General features: G+C 43.6%; 1 protein-coding gene across 1 annotated transcript in view; it reads right to left on the bottom strand.

Moving 5' to 3' along the window:
* The window catches only part of FASN (fatty acid synthase), a 75,587-nt gene that overhangs the window by 40,875 nt on the left and 13,906 nt on the right, over window positions 1-20,806 (bottom strand). Inside the window, exons 2-9 of the mRNA XM_083148678.1 lie at window positions 16,467-16,600; window positions 15,393-15,545; window positions 11,248-11,421; window positions 10,929-11,129; window positions 8,617-8,739; window positions 6,869-6,984; window positions 5,559-5,693; window positions 475-937 (exon numbers count right to left, since the gene is read on the bottom strand). Of these exons, the coding sequence (XP_083004804.1) occupies window positions 475-937; window positions 5,559-5,693; window positions 6,869-6,984; window positions 8,617-8,739; window positions 10,929-11,129; window positions 11,248-11,421; window positions 15,393-15,545; window positions 16,467-16,593 (1,492 nt within the window). The 5' untranslated portion in view covers window positions 16,594-16,600. The remainder of the gene's footprint in view (window positions 1-474; window positions 938-5,558; window positions 5,694-6,868; window positions 6,985-8,616; window positions 8,740-10,928; window positions 11,130-11,247; window positions 11,422-15,392; window positions 15,546-16,466; window positions 16,601-20,806) is intronic.

The raw sequence follows: 20,806 nt of genomic DNA, 5'->3' as shown, positions 1-20,806 counted from the left end.
ATAGGTCTGATAGGAGGAATGTTTTACTGTCCATTGTCTCTGTTTCAGAAATTTTAGTTGATGTATTAGTAATAAAGGGGCAGATGAATCAAGCCTGGTGATAGGGTGAAAGGTGATAATGCACCAGCCAATCAACTGTCATTTTTTAAACCCAGATAATTGGCTGGTGCGTTATCACCTTCCACTTTATCACTTTACCAGGCTTGATACATCTGCCCCTTTATTACTAATACAACTTCTGAAGCACCGACAATGGACAGTAAAACATTCCTCTGATCAGACCAATCATTAAACCCATGAAATTGTGAATGTCCACAGAATATGTTGCTGGCGATAGTGTAGTGCTTGTGATTTACCCATAGAATGCTACACTACATGCAAACAACTACCATCGGTGGCTGCAGGAACAATCTGCAGGAAGTTCCTTGATTAGTTTTATTTCTAATAAGAATTGTGATGACAACTGCTTGTTACCTGAACAGATGTACCAAAGGGGTCTGCCGGATGCCTGTGTCTGCTGGATCTCTTTCACGTTACTCTCCGTGCCCACAAGTGTGTAACCCCGGTATGTCATGGATGAGGGGGAAATCCCAGAGATGTCATTCAACAAGTTTACAAATGTGGCATCTGTGGCAAGTTTCTGGCTCTTCTCTATCAGATACTCAACTGCCTCCTGTGTTCTGCCACAAACCTGAACCAGATGGGGAAGAGATAGAGTCTCCTCGCTAGAGGTCAACCTCTTCTTGTTTGGTCTCAAGATCACATGAACATTCGAGCCACCAAAACCAAAAGAGTTGATGCCAACAATGCCGCCTTTAACTGGGATGGGCTCAGTCACTACTTGGATTCTGCCATCTTGCAAAGCTGGAATATCTTGGTTTGGATTCTTGTAGTGTAGATTTGGGGCCCAGACACCATGTTCCAGGGATAAGATGACCTATTATAACACGTAAGTAAAATATCAGATATTTAGTGTCATAATACACACTAGGTGGAGATGTACTAAGCTTTGGCTTGAGATAACATGGAGAAGTTTACAAAGCAACCAATCAGTATCCGTCATGTCATAGCCTGTGCTAGATAAGTGGCAGTTAGAAGCTGGTTGGCAACTTTGGGCAACTTCCATTTTATCTGTCTCCCCCTAACTATGAACGGTCTCTACAACACATTGCGCTCACCATGCTTTGGGCACTATTCTATTCCCCCTCCACACCCTAGTGGATGGTAGGAAATGAAATACCGCCTGTCGGCACATGTCAGCTCAAAAAAAAAGTGAAAAACCCATGTTGGCCTTTTAACTGTTGACCAATGCTTGCGTCGACATTTTGACCCTGCCGACCTTAGGCATGTCGCTCTTTTTCATGTGTCGACCAAGGGCCCGTTGACCTTCAGTGATCGACTTTATGTTTATGTCGACCTTAATAGTGTCGACCTAATGACCGAATACCATACGGGTTGCCAGATGCACTAAGCTTCAAAAAGTGATAAAGTGTAGAGGGTACTTATATGTTAGTTGGGCGCCCACTAAGCTATTAGCTTAGTTTTACGCGTCCGCTCGCCACGCTTAGGGCTCGGTAGCTCACCACACTATATAAAATCAACTCCATGCCGACATGGATAGTGGGGGTATGAGCGTACTAACTATAGTGGGCGCCCAACTAACATCTAAGTACCGTGGGGAGTGATAAACAACCAGCCAGTCAGCTCCTACCTGCCATTTTTCAAACCCAGCCTGTAACATGGTAGTTAGAAGCTGATTTGTTCTTCATTTTATTATCTTTTAGAAGCTGATTTTAGCATAAAATCAGAAAGAATTAAGGCTTCTCAATGACACATTAAGACATGCTTCAGAATTAGTAAAGGTTTCAGTCAACTCTCAATAATAATTATTATAAATGATATATAATTAAAATGTTATTGGCAAAGTATCAGTATTATATATATATATATATGGACTCAAATTCCATTGCACTTTACAATTGAAAACCGTGATAAAACATACTGGGTAGTTAAAGACAATCAAAAAGGTGGAGGGTCCTGCTCACAAGCACATGATCTATAGGGAAATAGGCATTGATACACAAGGATAGGTGTTATCTATTGCATTAGGCAAAGGTTCATGATGGGCTGTATGATACGGGGACCAAGCACTGTTGGCAAGGGGTCAGGAGGATGGAAAAATTAAGAGAGAGTATAAGTGAGGATGTGATTAGATAGGGATGGTATATAAATGTTAAGTGTCTGGTTCTGGAATTTGATAAGCTGCCTGAAGAGGTGAGATTTCAGGGAATGCTTGAAGGTTTGCACACTAGAGGAGAATCTTATACTGTATGCGTGGGAGAGCATTCCACAGAGTGAGTGCAGCCCAAAGAAAGTCCTGCAATTGTAAATGGGAGCAAATAATGTGTGTGCATGAGGGACATAGATCTTATGAGGAGCAAAGAGGTCGAGTTGGGAGATATTTTGAGATAAGCCAAGACATGTATGTTGGTGATATTTGATTTATGGCCTTGTTTGTAAGTAAAAGTATTTTATATTGAATACTAGTGACCTGGCCCTGCTTAGCAAGGGTTCAAGGCCGAGGGTCACATTCCTCTCCGCTTTATATACTGTCACATGAGCCGCGATGTGAGCACGAGTGGCATGTCTCAATGATAAACTTGATTCATAAAATCATTATTGCTCAGCTCCCATACAGGATAGTCCAACGGTTAATATACCGAAACCTTCTTCGAGAACTAAACTACATAATGGTGAAAAACATCCATATATTTTCAAGATTAGCGCATTCAGACAGATGCACTTTGGGTACTTTCTTTGGTATAATACAGGTAACCAATGGAGGGAAGGACAAGCAGTTTTGCAGACAATGAATATCTGGCAAGTAAGATTAGCCTTGCAGCTGGGTTCATGATGGATTGCAGTGGTGAGCGTCTGTATCGGGGAAGACCAGTAAGGAGACTATTGCAATAATCAATGAGGCAGATGATGAGAGCATGGATTAGAGCAGTGGTAGCCAACCCTAGCCCTCGAGAGCTACCAACAGTGCACATTTTCCAGACAACCTAGCTGCTGCACAGCTGCACTCATTAATCACTGACACATTTTAAAAGATACACAGATGGAGCTAATTAGCTCACTTGTGATTCTGTGAGGAGACCTGCAAAACATGCACTGTTGGTAGCTCTCGAGGACTAGGGTTGGCTACCCCAGGATTAGAGCATGGGTCTTCAACCTATGGCCCTCCAGATGTTGTGAAACTACATGTTCCAACATGCATTGCCACATTTTTTCCTATAAGAGCATGCCAAAACTGTCAGGGCATGCTGGGAAATGTAGTTCCACAACATCTGGAGGGCCACAGGTTGAAGACATGTGGATTAGAGTTTTAGCAGTGCTTATGTAACATGTGGTTGTGTTTTGAATGCTTTTTTAAATGCATGTAGCATGAATTTGACACATATTGAAACAAAGGACAGTTCAGAGTCAAGAATGACACCTAGGCAGTGAGCTTATGGGGTAAGATTGATTGTCGTATTGTTAACAGTGATAGAGATAGCAGGTTGGTATCTACTTTTTTCATTTGTGGAAATATAATTAATTCTGTATTTTGAAATATTGAAAACCCATCTCTCATTTGATTTTGCATTTAATATTATAGCAATTACTAGTTCATACATGCGCCACAAGCTTTTTACATATTATTAATACATAGTGAGCAACTTATTTACACATAACTGAATAATTCTAAAGTGCAGACTCAGAAAGATAAGACAGGGTGATCTGAAGGGGGTAAATGGTGAAATGGACTGAAACTTATTTGTCTGGATATAATGATTATTGATTTTAGCCTGTAAATGGTGCATATGTTCTGTAGCCTGTCGCTACCAGTCAGATAAGGTATTTCATTAGGATAAGATGATCAAGATGAATGTCTGAAGGCGCAACCACACCAAGGTGTTTGAGGACAGTTCTATAACTGCGCACTGCATAAATAATGACATCACTCAGAGGGTGCATGCCTTAATGTGCTGGCAACAGTCCAGGAAGATGGATAGCTGTGAGACAGCTATTTATACCAATATGAATAGAGCACTGATGTTTTTTCTTTCCTTTTTATATTTTAATTGTATTTGGGTATCCCAAAAGTTCTCCTTTCTCTCTCTCGCTCTATAATTATGTGTATATATAGCTTCACAATTGGAAATAGTGATAAAACAAACTGGGTAGTAACAAACCAACATAGATGTAGGCGGGCCCTGCTTGCAACATGTATACACTACTTTAGATGATGTGAGCATGATTGAGACGCACAGGGCATTTGCAACTTTTTCTTTTTTAAAGGAGAGACAATGGGTGAAATGTAATAGGATGAGAGATTCAGAAAGTGAGAGATTTGGTAAGAAATCTAAAGTTTATTTAAAGCGGCAATCATTTACACTTCAAAATCAAACTGATTGCCGCTTTAAAAAAACCTGGAGATTTCTTACCAAATCTCTCATCTTATTAAATTTCACCCAGATATTCTTAGAGATCCTGTATAAAGAGATGAAAGTCCAGTGCAGACATGTGCTTTAGATTTGCAGGTGACAGAACACAGAAAGGAGAACAAAAGTCTGTTACTGTAGCAGCTAGCGAAAACTCCAGGAGCATGACTCTCACTACAATGAGCATGGGTAATCTGCACTGCAACTAACTACAGCATTAGATGACATCATCACTTATTACGACAGGGGTGCGGTTGTTGCCAAGATGACAAAAGTAACATTAAACATTCAGAAAAGCTCAATACCACACCTGCTGTTCTACTACAATGCCTGCATTAACCAACCATCAAGTGTGTCACATTACTCTTCCCCAGTCTGTATCTAACATTAACGCAAGGGGCTCAATACAATTTGAGCCTACAAGTAAGTATTGCTATATGCTGACCTAACGGTACCACCACACTCATGGATACATGGATATCTCAGCCCCATAGGGCTGCCTACAAATATCCACAAATCTGGGGAGAGATTGGGCTACAAGGTGGGCAAATGCCACTGTTGTTTCTACACCTTTCACAATAGCAAGTCTGTTTTGAGCAGGGCCCTAGTACCATTTGACTGGGTGCCCCCTTCTCATTATCCACTGCCACCTTCACACATTAGTAATGATTTCTTATGTGTGAGAAGAGGATTATTACTGTGAGCAGGACATAGTGATATAAATACCCAGCGGTACTTCCTTTTGGTGACAATTTAGTCTTGCAATATTCTGTGTATCTGAATTTATCAAGATTCCGTTCAGCATGGGTGGGTTTTAGTAAAATAAATGGTGTCATATAACATTTGATGCCAATACATGCACGTATGACCTGACTGGCTGATGGAATAAATGTGTGTGGACATCTAAAGCCATACTTCAAATCACACCGATGATTATTTAGGTTGTTTTTCATTTCAAGACAAAAGAATTTAGCAATAGGGTTTGCTGCATTACTAACACGCAGCAATCCCCTATATATACAGCGGCCTGACCCATTCAGCATAGTAATTACCTTATGTTTTAGAACGTACCTTAGCTAATGCCGCAAGACCAGAGGAAGGCTCTGGATGACCCATATTTGACTTGGTAGATCCAATTAACAAGGGCTCTCGCTCTGACTTGCAGAAAACATTGACAATCCCATTTACTTCCTGCGGGTCTCCAACCTGTGGATTACAAGATTGTGCAGTTCATTAACATGCTGAGCTTGTAAAGTTTATAATTTAGTACAGTTCCATCAGTATACATTAGAATAAGATATGTTTGACACCAGAGATACAGAGGCAGGTATTCAATGCTTTGGGCAATTCCCCCCTCGCTCCATTTTTTGAGCGAGGGGGAATTGGCGTATGCGGCTCCTGAACCAGCGAGACTAGCAGCTAAATACAGCGAGTTTCCTGCATTAGCCGCGGGTCTCGCTGTCCTGTGACGGCGAGGATTTCCCCAGAACATTGAATAGAGCGAGCGGCTGGCGCGGGGGTTAAACAGCGAGGATTGCTGTTTTTCTGCAATCCTCGCTGTTTAACCCCCTCGCTCTCCGCTCGCCGCGGCATTAAACTCGGTCGCTCATACTTGTCATTTTTTTTTTTTGCTTTTATAAAGGTTTATGCCATTTAAACACATTGCTGAACATATGTAAATTATGCTGCATCTTTTCTTTTTGTGCATTGCCAAGTTTTTTTTTTATTTTAAACTTTTTATTTTGAACAAAGTGAAAGTACACAGTATGAATGATGGAACATACATGTGACATAAACATAAACAGGGGTGCCTTCACAGATTTTGTATTTAAGCAAATCAGGAGTATAGATCAAACGGTAGGTTCACTTACAATTTTTTTGGGGGGGAGGAGGGTGAGAGCATGAGAGGGGGGGAATGGAGGGGCGGGGGGTGAGAGAAAGTAGAGAGAAAAAGAAGAAAGAGATGAGTCCCAGACGAGGGGAGGGGGGGGAGTCTCAAGGCTTCTTCAGATCGGGGGAGAGGTGTCACTTGTGTGTGGGGTCTAATTGCTGACTGTAGGGATGGTTGTAGGGGGGTAGGCCATCGTGGCTGTCCAGGGGTTCCAAACCTCGTCAAACTTGTGGGGACAATCATGAAGGAAATAGGTTATCTTCTCCATCTGGGCTATGTACCATATATAGTTAGTTAGTAGGGCCACTGGGGGGGTGACCGGGGATTTCCATTTATCAATTTTCAAGCTTAGTATATCTGGCCCATGGTCTTAAACTGAACTATGATGAAAACTTGCAACATGTGGACACAAGCCCCTGGATTTGCGCACAGCATAAACAAAATGTAAAAAATAACACATTCTCCTCTTGCAGCCACATTAATCACGTACCTTAGTGCCTGTGCCATGTGCTTCCACGTATTCCACCTCACTGGTCGGAATTGCGGCCTCTCTGTACAATGAGTTCAGCAACTGCTGTTGCACCTCTCCTGATGGGAAGGTCACCCCTATTGGCAGAATACAGAAAGTTTAGCCAGGGAAGACAGCACAGCAGAATACAGATGAGATGGCGGTCATTATTCTGCAGTGTTCTGCTGTACAATGACCACATTTACACCAACACTTCCCCCCTTTCTGTACATTCCAATCCCTGAATAAGAAAATATAACAGTTCTTATTTCACAGGTCTAAACTGCAGTTCAAGGCATGTTTAGTTTTATACAGATCGCTTTCAGCAAGAGACCCAAGATTCCTAATAAAGGACTAAAAGAAGTTAAATATGACACGAAATCCATATTTGAGAGTATTACAGTGTAGTTTCCAGGGAAAACATTGCTGCACCATATTATACCTTACAACATCTGAACAGCAGATATCGGTACAAATTTGTAAAATGGGACATTGAGTGGCCGTGTAACTAGCTTATGGACTGCCTATTATCCTTATTCTCAATGATAAGTTAATAGTACATCGGCAGGCATTATAACAAGTTATAAAAGCCATAATAAACAGGAATCAAAAACACACATTGAGCAGATCCAATACGCTATTGTGAAAAGCTGATGCCGACCAATCAGGCATTCCAACACAAGAATTTGGAGAACTGTTAGTTTTTTTTTTCACAGATAACCAATTATTTGCTACTGCAACAAAGTTCAAAAACTTCTACAGCGCATGTGCTTTCCTGACTGTACGACTCCATATGCTGGTGAATACATGGTCGCTTGTTATTAGAAAATGCTAGGCAAAACCATGGTCATTCCTGGGTAGGACTGGGAGGTAGCTGGAAGTGATAGTAAAAAAGGATGCCTCATGGGCGTGATGGGTGAGAAGCAAAGGCATGTCAATGCACACAGCTAAGTTCTCGGGTGTTTTCGGGGATTTAGCTGCAAATATTGAATGATAAATGGACCCCATAACAAATACTCCAGTGTGTGGGCAGAAATAAGTAATTATCTCCTGAATTAGGTTCTGATACTTGGTGGAAATGAGAACATCTCATAGACGTGAATTTACTCTAAACATAAAGAATATAAAACGGTATTTTACTTAACTCTGAATTTACACTTTTAACATTAGTTACATTTTGAAGTGTGGTCCATTTAAAAAGCAAGTAAATGTGGGGCAGCTTTGAGTAGCAGGATGCAAAAGTACATTTGGAAAAGGTTCTCTATACAGCTTAGACTAGGTCCATACACATTGGACGATTATGCCCAGCGTGTATGGACTGCGATGACCGTTGTCATCAATGGGGGGGAAAGCCGCTCAGTGCATACACACTGAGCAGCTTTCCCCCTGCCCGACGCTGTCAGTGGGGGGCGGCCGGATTTGCATAGTATAGCGCTATGCAAAGCCGTCCACAAAGCCATTCATCTGCTGGTAATACAAGCAGATGAGCGGCTTTCCCGGCAATGTAGCCGGAGCGCGCATCACCGCTCATCGCCACTCATCACCAGGCCGTACACACTGGGCGGCTTTGAGCTGAAAGATGCTCAAACTTGGTGTTTTCAGCGTCTCTCAGCTCAAAATTGCCCAGTGTGTATGGGCCTTCAGACAACAATGATGTACCATGTTAGCATAGCAGATATCATAGGAACACAGACATATGTGTGACAGTTGTCCTCTTTGAAGATACACACCTTGCTCTTTATAGCCATCTGTATTGCTTCCAGCATTTACAATAGTAGCATAAACCCTTTTTGCCATAGACTTCTTAGTGACCAGGACAGCGCAAGCAGCTTCAGAACGACAATATCCATTTCCTTAAGCAGAGAGATAATGGTGGGTGTAAGTGAGAGCATCAAACACATTAGACAGACATGTAATCCTACTATATACAATGTCATTTTACAGGTTTTAACTTGTATTCCTAAGGTGCTTATACAGCACACAAGGAAAACAATACTGCTCTTAAGAGAACTTTAAACCTATTTAACATCATCACACACATTTAGTGGTAGATTCAATTTGAGATGTTAGCCCCCGGAATAAGTGCCAGCAGTTCATCAATTATGTTCCTCAGTAAGACTGTGGCTGGAGCTATGCAGTAACCGCCTGTGGTACAGTTGCAACCAGCCAACACAGTATTTCAGGAGTATGCAGGGAGAAATCCATGTTAAATTCATCCTTTAACAGTAACTAAAGCCTCATGGTAACACTGAATATCAGGGAAAATGTATGTCATATGCTCAGAAATGGACTTTCAATGTGTTTTTTTATTTATTTATTTTTAATTGCTGAATATAAACATTATTATGGGCCTTATTCTGATCGGTGCGGCCCGATCAGAATATGCGGCCGCGACCGTGCAGGCGAATCCCCGCCTTCCATACGGATCACCACCTGCCGTCCGAATGCGGATATGTGGCGATCCGCATGAAATTGGACGGGGATACGCCTCCTCCGTCTTGGGAGCAGCCCCTGCATTCGATGGTCGCCGAACATCGAATGCAGGGCCGCACGCTCCACCAGGTCCCGCAACACAAGACCACACGGACACTTGTCCGTGTGAAATCATGTATGGGGGCGGGCAGCTGACATCCGGCGATGTCAGATGCCCGCCCCGTACCCACGCGTCACGGCCTCATTACCATGCATACGCCCCGCGTTTGCATGGGAACGCCCATGAAACGCGGGGCGTGTGCATAGGGTAATGAGGCTAAGTAGCCCCTCACGCCCCTCTACGCCCCCTGTGCGGCGTATAAAGAATCCGTGCAGCGAAATCGCCTGCACATGCGCAGAGTGACCTCTGCACATGCGCAGACGATCAACATCGGCGGTCCGTCCGCATGCGGGAATATCCGCACCGATCAGAATAAGGGCCTATATGACATAACTGTTCAGTCTGAATTTTTTTTTGGTTCCATCAAATAATCCATGTTAATAGTGCAAAAGGTAATCTGATTTGCTTATATCAAACATAAGGGAGCACAACAAATTACTAAGATGTTTGCCGCGCAAATCAGTAGTAATCTGAGTTTATGAACGAAAGAAATCTGCTGTAATTAAGTTGTTAACCTTATTATTAGATATGCAGGTTTGGATTTACCCAGATCTCAAAACAGGATCTTATTGGCTATCGGCTGTCACATGTTTTGGCTCCAAAACATGTGACAGCCGGATAGTTAATAAGATCCCGTTTTGAGATCCGGGTAAATCAGAACTTGCACATATGTACTTATTTTATAAGGGTACAAATGGCACTGGCATGTAACAAAAATGCAGCCATACTCTATTATATTAGAGCATCATTAAACAAAGAGCCATTGGAACATATCCCACTTATCCACTATAAATAGATGCCCTCAGAGCTGGAGTAATGGATGTCGAAATTATATTCTTGTTTTCTTGAAACCATATCATAGATTCTTTATGAAAAACTGGACAATAAGGAGCTCTAGCGATGAAAACACAGTGCTAGGTGCACTGTCCATTCGGGTGTGGTATGGGACTCCGACAGTCGGGATCCCGACAGTCATCATCCCGACGTCGGGATCCCGACTGGCCGGAGTCAGACAGCATGGCGAGCGCAAAAAAGCCCTTTGCGGGCTCGGTGGCTCGCTACGCGAGCCACCTATTCTATTCTCCCTCTATGGGGGTCGTGGACCCCCACGAGGGAAAATAGCGGGTGTCCGTCGGGCACCTGGCTGCCGGCATTTTGACAGTTGGGATCCCGACGTCGGGTAAATGACTGTCGGGATCCTGACTGTCGGGAACCCGTCCGGCACCCGTCCATTCAGAGGAAAATACAGAAGACTAGAAGTGCTTTTTATTTACTTAATTTTTTAAATTTTTCTGTGCTGAAAGCTTAGGTGTCCATGGCAGTAACTGATTACATGATATGTACCATTCCCCTAACAGGGTGTTTCCATGCATCAGCCTAGTGTAGCACAAAGTGAAGTACAATTCAAGTCCTATGAAGCATCATTTCTGACAGTTACTCTTCACTCACCTGAGGCATCAAAAGACTTGCAGGTTCCGTCAGGACTCAGCATGCCCAGTTTCATGAACTGTACTGATGTGTTGGGTTTTAGAAGTAAGTTGACTCCGCCTACGATGGCTGCGTTGCACTGCCCATGGTAGATTGCTTTGTATGCATTTTCTAATGCCAACAAGCTAGAGGAGCATGCAGTGTCAATAGCCAAACTGGGGCCTAAAAATAGACAACATGCCCACTGTTAATAACTAAAAACCATAGAGCTCAGCAATCACCATAATAACATCATTTTATACACGCATGCGCGCACACACACACTATAGTCTGATCATACCTTTTAAATCAAAAAAGTATGAGATACGATTTGCAAACATGGCACGTTGGCATCCAGTCATGCTGTACCCGAGCAACTCTTCTGGATCCCGACTAAAGGCTTCACCCGCTTCTGATCCGCTGACACCTACCCAGACCCCTGTGTTTGTGCCACGCAGGTCTGCTGGGTTAATACCTAGATGAATAAAACAGGTATATCATGGCAAGGAACTTCTAATACCATTGTACAACACATGATATAAAAACAATACATACAATTAACTAAGTACTCTTTTCATTGATTAGTCGACAATAACTATTCTGAGCTACAATCACTACCTTACTGTATCAGCTATTCTGTAAAAGTAATGACATACTGAAAGAGAAAAGGCTGAAGCATGATGGAACTCATGTGAAATAAAATCCTAAAATGGTTGCTGCATCGTTGCACTTCATATACAGATTCAGACTCAGTTGGACACAAAGATGGGTTGGGCTGAAGCGCTGCCTCTATGTATAATAGTGTAATAATAAAAAAGTGAGGAGAGGTGATTTGTAAGATAAATAAATAAATGCTTTTATTTGAAAAATGTGCAAATAATCACTGTAGAAATGGCATGCGTGATGGGAAAAGGGTGTTCCCAGTCGTAACTGGAATGTCTTTTCTCCCAGGTGAATACCCGTCTGTCTGTCACTGTTTAAGAGCCCCGAGGGGAATGAGGGTGTCAACGGACCCCTTTAAACCATAAGCCCAACTGGGCTTATGTCTCTTTAGGCAGTTAAGTAATGACAGTTTTCTGGGTCAAGGGTGGTATAGTCTGGCACAAAGGTGCTTAAGTTTGCAGAAGTGTGGTATAGTCTTGCACAGAGTGCTTTAGGTATGCAGGAGTGTGAGGTAGGTACGTACTGGGATTCAGCGAGGTGCGGCGTCCTGCTTGCTCGCTTCTTACCCTGTGTGTCCTGTAGCTGGAATAGCCTTCCGTGCTCCTGCTGTGTTGGGCTCTACCCCTCTGTATGCGCAGCCGCGCTAGATGGGGGAGCCTGTCCGTGGGTCTGGGGCGACGCTGCAGACGCAGCGCTCAGGTACCCGTTTGTGGATGTGTGCCTGCCCGGCTCCACTGGCGTCAGTCTGGACGCGATTTCCGGGTCTCAGATCTCGCGAGATTAGCGTTGATACCCGGAGTGACATCAGACAGTGCCGGTGCGCTCGACTCCCGCCGGAGGAGACTTCGCCGTCGTTCTTTGGTCTGCAGGGGATGTCGCTTGATGTAAGGTGCTGAATGCCTTGTGTCCAACGCGTTTCAGCCAGTAGGCCTTTTTCAAGGATAATGTCAGTGATTGCTGGTCTAGGTTTTAAGGCTCTGGTTGCAGTTGATTGGTTGCTTTTCCCGTGAAGGTATTGGTCCTGTGTTTCAGAGGGAGGTAGTATGCAAATTGGTCCTCTCTGATAGGTTTAGGTCCGTTTGCTATGTGTTTCCCTATTAGCTTGTCATGGGTTTTAACTATTGCATGTCATGTTGTTTAATGGATTGTTAGGGCTTGCCTTGCGGGGTAATAAACTGATCCTGATTCTAATGGGTTTAAGGTGGTGTTATTGCTGTATAATTCCCTGTAGTTCCGTTAATGGTGTGTTAAAGTGATGTTTCCTGTGGGTGTCTTGCTCTGGGACTGTCTATGTATGATTGGTTGTGGTGATGAGGTGGAGGATGATCGGTGATGGTAAAGTAGGAGAGATAGAGTACGGGCAGATATCGCTGATGTGGTATTAATTGGTTTAGGTAATCCGTCCTCTGCTGCTACATGTTGGATTTGGATATGTCATGGATTGTTGTACATAACAGTGTGTTGCTCTGGGTGCATATTGTTATAGTCAAGGCGTTCTTACTGTTTATGTCCAGCTGTTTCTGAGAGAACGTTTAGGTTGTCTAGGGTCCCTGTTGTTACGATCATGTCGTCATGCTGTGTCATCTTTAATGTATTGGATTGGGACTAAAACGAGTCAAATTAACGTGGTGGTAATGTAGGAGAGATAAAGTACAGGATGTGATTGTGATAGATGGACAAGAGTTTCAGAAGTGATCTGTATATGCTGTATTTACATGATATTCTTATGTTGTTGTGTTTAAGCTGATTTGTCTGATGTTTAGTGTGATGTGGTAGGGAGTGGTAAAGTTTTTTGCATGTTTCTAATACTTCAGATTATTGAAGCGATGTTGAAGTCTATGTTTAGACCTTTTGGTTCTAATGTTTTTAATGTGTATATCCATTTTAACTCCTCACGGTCTAGTGTCTTGCCGAAGTCCCCCCCCCCCCCTCCAGTTTGGTGTTATCTTTGTGATTATGCAGAATTGTAGGTCCTTGGGGTCTTGTGCGTGTGTCTGTTTGAAATGTGCAGAAAGGCTGTGTTGTTCATAACCTTTACGGATATTTCTAATGTGTTCTGCCAGGCGGGTTTTGAAGGGTCTGATGGTGCGGCCCACGTATTGTAGACCGCATGTGCATGTTATCAGGTATATGATACCTTTGGTGTGGCATGTGACTTCATGTTTTATGGTAAAGGTTTCTTGTGTGTTTGTGGATGTGAAGGTTTTTATGGTTTTGTGTGTTTTACTGTTTTGTGTTTTGCATCCTATGCATACTCCACAGCGGTGGAATCCGTTTGTGTTTGGTGAATTGTCTAGTTTGCTTTGTCTGGTTTCCTTGGGTGGTATGTGGTTTTTCACTAGCTTTTGTTTTATGTCAGGTGCTCGTCTGTAGACTACTTTGGGCTGTGGTGGCAGTATGTCCGCTAAGGTTTCGTCCTGCAGTAAGATACTCCAGTTTTTGGTGAACATTTTTTTGATTTGTTGGGCTGAGTCGCTAAATTGTGTGATAAAGTAAATGTCATTATTTGGTTTGTCTGATGTTCTTGGTTTTGTTTTTAAAAGGTCATTTCTGTCTGTTGGACACATACTGTATGAACAAGTGTTGAATATGTTATAGTTTAGTTTAGTCTCTTGAAACAGTTTTGTTACATCGCATGCACATTTGAGCAAAAAAAGATGATTGGCTGAGTCACCCATGACCTTGCGCACCAAGAGGGGGATGCTTGGTGCTACTGCAGCAATAATGTAAAAGGACAGATATGTATATATGGCTATATTTCAAGAGGAAGTTACTGAGTAGCTGAAATAAAGAATTAAAGTGAAGAATAACTTGAACCCAACCAAATGGGAAAAAAAAGTGGGACTTAGAGTAATATGCAACATGTGTTGCTTTCTTTGAAATTAATTTATTATTGAAATGTAAAATGTTCTCATTCCTATAAACATTATGGGCGGGTTGTTCTAACATCTGCAGCCCTCTAACGTCCCCCTTCGCCGGGTACCGCATTGTTAATAATCGCATATGCTCTAACATAAAAGATTATTAATGCAAGGGACAGATCTTCCGATAAGAAGATCCCTATGCAGTCTGAGACCCAGGAGTCCATCTTGCCGGGTGCCGGACGGGTTCCCGACAGTCGGGATCCCAACAGTCATTTACCCGACATCGGGATCCTGACTGTCAAAACGCCGACAGCCGGGTGCCCGACGGCCACCCGCTATTTTCCCTCGTGGGGTCCACGACCCCCATAGAGGGAGAATAGAATAGATGGCTCCCGTAGCGAGCCACCGTGCCCGCAGCGTGGCGATCGCAGCGAGACCGCAAGGGGCTTTTTTGTGCTCGCCATGCTGTCTGACTCCGAGCATTCGGGATCCCGACGTCGGGATAATGACTGTCGGGATCCCGACTGTCGGAGTCACATACCACACCCATCTGGCCGTAGGACATGCTGGAGGGATCCGTGACGGATCCCTCACACAGTGCTGTGGTAAGAAGCCCATAGGCTAACACTGCGGAGGGGGGTAAGAGAATACAGAAATGCGGTAAAAACCCTGATAACCAAGATTCCGACTGTCGAAAATGTCGAAAGTCAAAGTTAACATTCAATAACCCCTATTCCTTAATTATATTAACACATTTTTGTATTAGTAAAAAAAGTATGGTTAGGTATTTGTTTGACTGAGGCTGAACACAATTCCACCATTCATCATTAAAAAAGAGAGAGATAAAACTATTTTAGAAATGCTTTGACAATCGCCATTAGCTCCTTAAATAATCCACCCCAACTCATAGTTACCTCACCTCCATCTACTATGGCCTCGTAGCAAATTTCCAGTAGTAATCGCAACTGCGGATCCATAGTGTGAGCTTGCTTAGGATGAACACCAAAAAATGAGGCATCAAATTTGTTGATTTCTTTAAGTTTTCCATTTCTCTTTGGTAATCCATACAGTCCTGATGGAAATAAAGTATATATAAAATGCCATGGAAAACAAAATCACAATAAATGTGAACACCAATCCAAGCAGGTTTCTGGTTCAGTGTAATCCAATAAATTGCTTATTTTTTCTTCTGAAACTGGATGTCAGATTCTGTATGCTTCTGTACAATGTATTTTTTCTTATGTGATTATATAAAGTGAACCTATAAATGTGTATTTTTAAAGCACAGCCGGGATAACGGCATGAGCCTTCGGGAAAAAAAATAAAAAGTCTATAGTAAGAAGTATGGGGAACAGTTACCGCCGGTTATGTGTGGCCAGTCATCGGGGCATGTACACCTCATTTTGTGAGGAAAATAGAAATACAAGTTGGATATGTTACAGAGATGTATATTAGGATGTTCCTAATGCTTTTTCTGTACAAAAGAAACTGGGAAATGCATTATTTATACAGTCACCAAATCCCAGTCTAATAGGCTTAACCAGTGGTTCCTAAAATGTGTGCCGTGGCACCCTGTGTGGTCAAACAGATGAAAATCGTAACCCTTACCACATAATTTACCATAACATAACATACAGATATAGCTGCGCTCATCATTGCTACGCCATGGCCACTTGTGCCTGTTTAGCGCGCTGATGTCGCACTTGCGATGCACAATCGCTATGCCACGCCATCACAGTGGATCGACTTAGACGCACACTCGTGGTGACTGGATCGTTCCAATCGCCACGTATGTCGCACATGGCGATTGGGGTGGCACAGTGAGCGTGGCTACAACTGTGTAATCACAATTTACTTAGTTTCATATTTTAGTCTAAATTTCTCAATTACAAACTTAAAGCATAGAGGTGCCGTGAATATTATTCTGATACTCTGGGGAACCTGGATTAAAAAAAAAAGTTTAGGAACCACTAAGTTGAACTGTGACACTTACCTGGTTTCCACCTTCTGTCGTCCTCTGTTACCATGTCCACTCCTCCTATGAGGTTTTCCCAGAATTCCTGCAGATTGTCTGATTCCGGCAGCCTTCCCGCCATTCCTGCTATTACTATGTCCTCCATGTCCACTCTGTGGATATTAAGCAGTAGTCTATCATTTATGAATCCCAACAATCACCACATTTAAAATGAGTTGTTGCCCCATTTAATACTAGCATGGATATTTAGTAATATCATAGTTACCTATAATGAACCAGTGATATTACAGCAATAACACCAACTATTATGCCATGGTAGTATGTAAGGGTATATGCAGTGTTATAATAATACTATAGGTTACTAGTCAGCAGCAGCTGGGTCAATTCTTCAAAACAAATGGAACCCTGAGCAACAATACAAAGCGTTAGGCATCTATTGTTACAGCTTGTAGCAGCAACCTTGCCTGATGAACCGGCTATGCTGACTGTGCCTGTACGGCAGCTTCCTGGTTCAACTTCAGTTCATTAAACAGCTTGGTCCAGATGCAGCTTCAGTAGTATGCACAGGTATCTATCTACAAGTATGTCCCATATTTAGGATTGTCGTACACTCATACATTTATATGATAACCAGGGGGAGATGTATCAACCTCAGAGATAAAGTACCAACCAAGACTAATGGGCCCTACACACATGCCGATGTGTGCAGGGCTACCTAGCTATGCTAGGTCGGGCTGTGCTGCGCCGCTATCGCCTAGCACACAGAGCTGACAGCCCACACACAGAGCGAGCTGTCAGTTCTGTGTGCTAAGCGATCAGACAGCGCCAGTGTTCTCCGGTGGGAGAACACTGCCGATACCGAGATTGATGGACACTGTCCATCAATCTCGGCCAGCGATACAGCCCCCACACATACACCGATGTGAGGGCATTTGCTAAGCGACTTTGCGAAACTAAGCAAAATCGCTTAGAAAATGCCTTAATATCGGCATGTGTGTAGGCCGTATTATATGCAGAGAGCTTTATCTGGATCCCAGTCAAAATGCTATATCCACTTGACATAAAAACATTTCTCTATATCAAGGTTGAGCCCCACACACACTAGGCAATATTGTGAATAATATCACCTAGTGTGCACACTCCATGTCGTTAACGATGTGCACTCCCGCGAGTCATTAATGATCCCCTCCCTTGTCCAAACATAACTGGACGAGGGAGTCCTCATTAACGATGGTCATGCTGAAGCCGCGGCATGACTATTGCTCCCCCCGACCGTCACTCCCTTACATCGCCGGCATCAGCAATTGTGTATGCACTTGCCGATGCCGCCACCCCGCCGTGTCCCCATCGCCGCCAATATCGGGACTCATTAAGAGTGTCGAAGCATGGTGAGGGCATGTCGACATTGCCACCCAAAAACTTTAAAAACACATGTCAACCTTGTGGGTGTTGACGATGCCCATGTCAACCTTAAGCTTGTGTCAACTTTCTGTCAATGTCGACAATTTCAAAGTGGCGACCTAGTCACTGTCGACCATTAGTGCCGACCTAGTGACTGTTAACCTAGACATTGTCTATTTCTTATACCGTAACCTGTCTGACAGTACTGTCGCTGACGCGGATTCAGAATTGAGGGCAGAGCAAAAAATAGCAAGTGACTACATCTTGGTGAAACCATGGTGCACTGCAGTTCTGAAGGTTGGATACCTTCAATTTAAAGCAGCTTGTGAGATGCAACCTCCCGAGACCACAGTTGCAGGAGCGTCGGAATACATTTATTGGCTACTGCTGCTGCATACACAACTATGATATTATCAGGCCGATCACACCTTATCATGTGATCAGCACAATAATTACACAGGTGTGTGCCCAGCTTTACATGCCCCACTGACTACACTAAAGGTCCATACACACTGTGCGATATTACCCAGAGTGTATGGGCAGCGATCATTGCTGGGGGAAAGCCCCTCAGTGCATACACACTGATCAGCTTTCCCCTGCCTGGCGCAGACGGGGGGGGGGGGGGGTTTGCATAGCGCAACACTATGCAAAGCCATCCTCAAAGCCACTGGTAATAGCAGATGAGCGGCTTTCTCGGCGATGATGCGGGAGCCTGCAGCAGCGCTCATCACCGGGGCACACACACTGGCCGGCTTTGAGCTGAAAGCTCAAAGCCTCTCCTCCACCCTGATCACTGCTTTCCATGCTAGAGTACAGGACTTTGCCCTTGCTGCACCCCTTCAGTGGAACGCACTCCCTCGCTCCATTAGACTCTCCCCGACCTTGCAAAGCTTCAAACGGGCACTGAAAACTCACCTATTCATCAAAGCGTACCCTTCCACTGCATAAACCAGCTGGTTCTCCGACCCCTTGCCTGTTTCCTGTTTACATCCTGCTATCTAACCACCACCCCCTCGCTTGCACCTCTTGTAATCTGTCTGTCTCCCCTTCCTACTAGATTGTAAACTCCTCCGAGTAGGGCCCTCTTCCCTCACCCTCTTCTCTTCACTTTTCACTCACAGCTCTCCTATACTCCAACACTCAGTGACCATCTTCGTCTGCGTACTCATATCCATCATTGCCATCTAGCCTCTAGTTGTATGTTGATTGAGACCTCACTACTTACACATACCTCCCAACTTTTGACCTGCATGCGCACAGCGTCTATTCTACTAGATTGGGGGGTCTCCCAACTGCCACCCCCCGCAGCGGGACAATGCCTGCCGCGGGTGGGACAGCGGGACAGGACCCGAAAATCGGGGCTGTCCCTCTAAAATCGTGACAGTTGGGAGGTATGCTTACATCCAAGCTGTAATGTGTATTGATCTGTGGCGCTATTTATTTGTACTGTATTTTTGTTATTTATTCAATGTTATGCCAAGCTTTGTCTCCCTGTATTATTCCTTTGTACGGCGCTGCAAAACACTTGTGGCGCCTTATAAATAAAATAATAATAATAATAATAATAAAAGCTGCTCAAACTTGCTGTTTTGAGAGGCTTTCAGCTCAAAGTCACCCAGTGTGTATGGGCCTTTACTGATACATATGGTGTTTGATGAATCTTTATATGTCTATTTTTGGACTTCTTAAATCTGTTTACCGTAATTATTTTGTTGTGTTTGATCATGTCTGACTCATAACTCTTCTCTATTTACAGGGGAGGAGCAAGGTTGGAAGAAGGGACCCAAACGGGCACTTGTGGGCACGCTTTGCTCGCCACACTTCCGGCACGCTGGCCCGCTTCACTTGCCACCTGGTTACTAAAGTTAAACAGTGGTGAAGCTGCAAGGTCCCTCGGCCTTGCTCCTCCTGGGTGAAAGGTCCTTTAGCCCCCTTAGATTTAGAAACCACCATGAGACAAGAGGTCAGAGGCTGAGGGGCATGTGCTTGAGCTCTGTTTGGTGAAGCTCATCACATGCTTCTCAGGCCCTTGGTGGACAACAACAACAACAGCAGCAGCAGATGCAGCCTCATCATGGGAGGGTTTTTATCAGAGGCAGCGCTGAGTCTGTGAGGTCTCCTACAGAGTAAGGTACAGACAAACACAGGCTTTTCACGTGGTGTGTGTGTGTATATCCCCCCCCCCCCCTGCAGTTACCCATTGACCATTGATCCTTTAACCTGAGCCCCTTGTGGGCACTTCCCCATTTGAGCCGCCCTAGCCTTCAGATTATCAGCCTGTTGTAAATTCTAGATCCAGCAAGACATCTAATACCAGCAAGTGTGTACACACTCTCCCACATCATTTTTTCCTAATCTTTCTGACCACCTCCAGTTGTAGACCACATATACTATAGGTACAACTCTCTGATAATCCAGATGCCCTGGATAGCATGTTTACCATGGAGTTTACATGTACTCTCCCGGCAACTTTGTACTCTTAGCGCAATGTTCCTACCTTTGCTTTATAACACATCCTTACATTTGAACTTACCTCCTAGTTTATTTAAACTAGTCAGTGACATTATACATATGTATGATCTACATGTGCTGCTAATATTGCCACTTGCTTTTATCTGCTATTTTAGAGAATCTTTAAGTTTATACTGCCTTTACTCTGTGTTATGACAGTGTAATATTCTCCTGTGCAGTTTGCGGCCAGTAATGACAAAAGTGAGAGGGCCCCCCTGTCTAAAGTGACTGATTCCAGCCCCTTTAATGCTGCTTTCCCACTGCAGACCCGTTTTAAGTTACCGGTAATCTTAAATGGTATTTAGCATTCCCACTGCAGCAGATTACAGTTTTAAATGCCATTTAAGTACCATTCCCATTGCAGGTAAAACGTTTTAGCTCTTCAAAACGTTTTTACAGCACAAATGCTGGCCTGTGCCAGCAATGTATATATTACTGGCTGATAA

This window comes from Crinia signifera, chromosome 6 (assembly GCF_055691185.1).
Source record: "Crinia signifera chromosome 6, ASM5569118v1, whole genome shotgun sequence".
Classification (NCBI taxonomy): Eukaryota; Metazoa; Chordata; class Amphibia; order Anura; family Myobatrachidae; genus Crinia; species Crinia signifera.
This window is presented reverse-complemented; position numbering and strand designations above follow the sequence as displayed.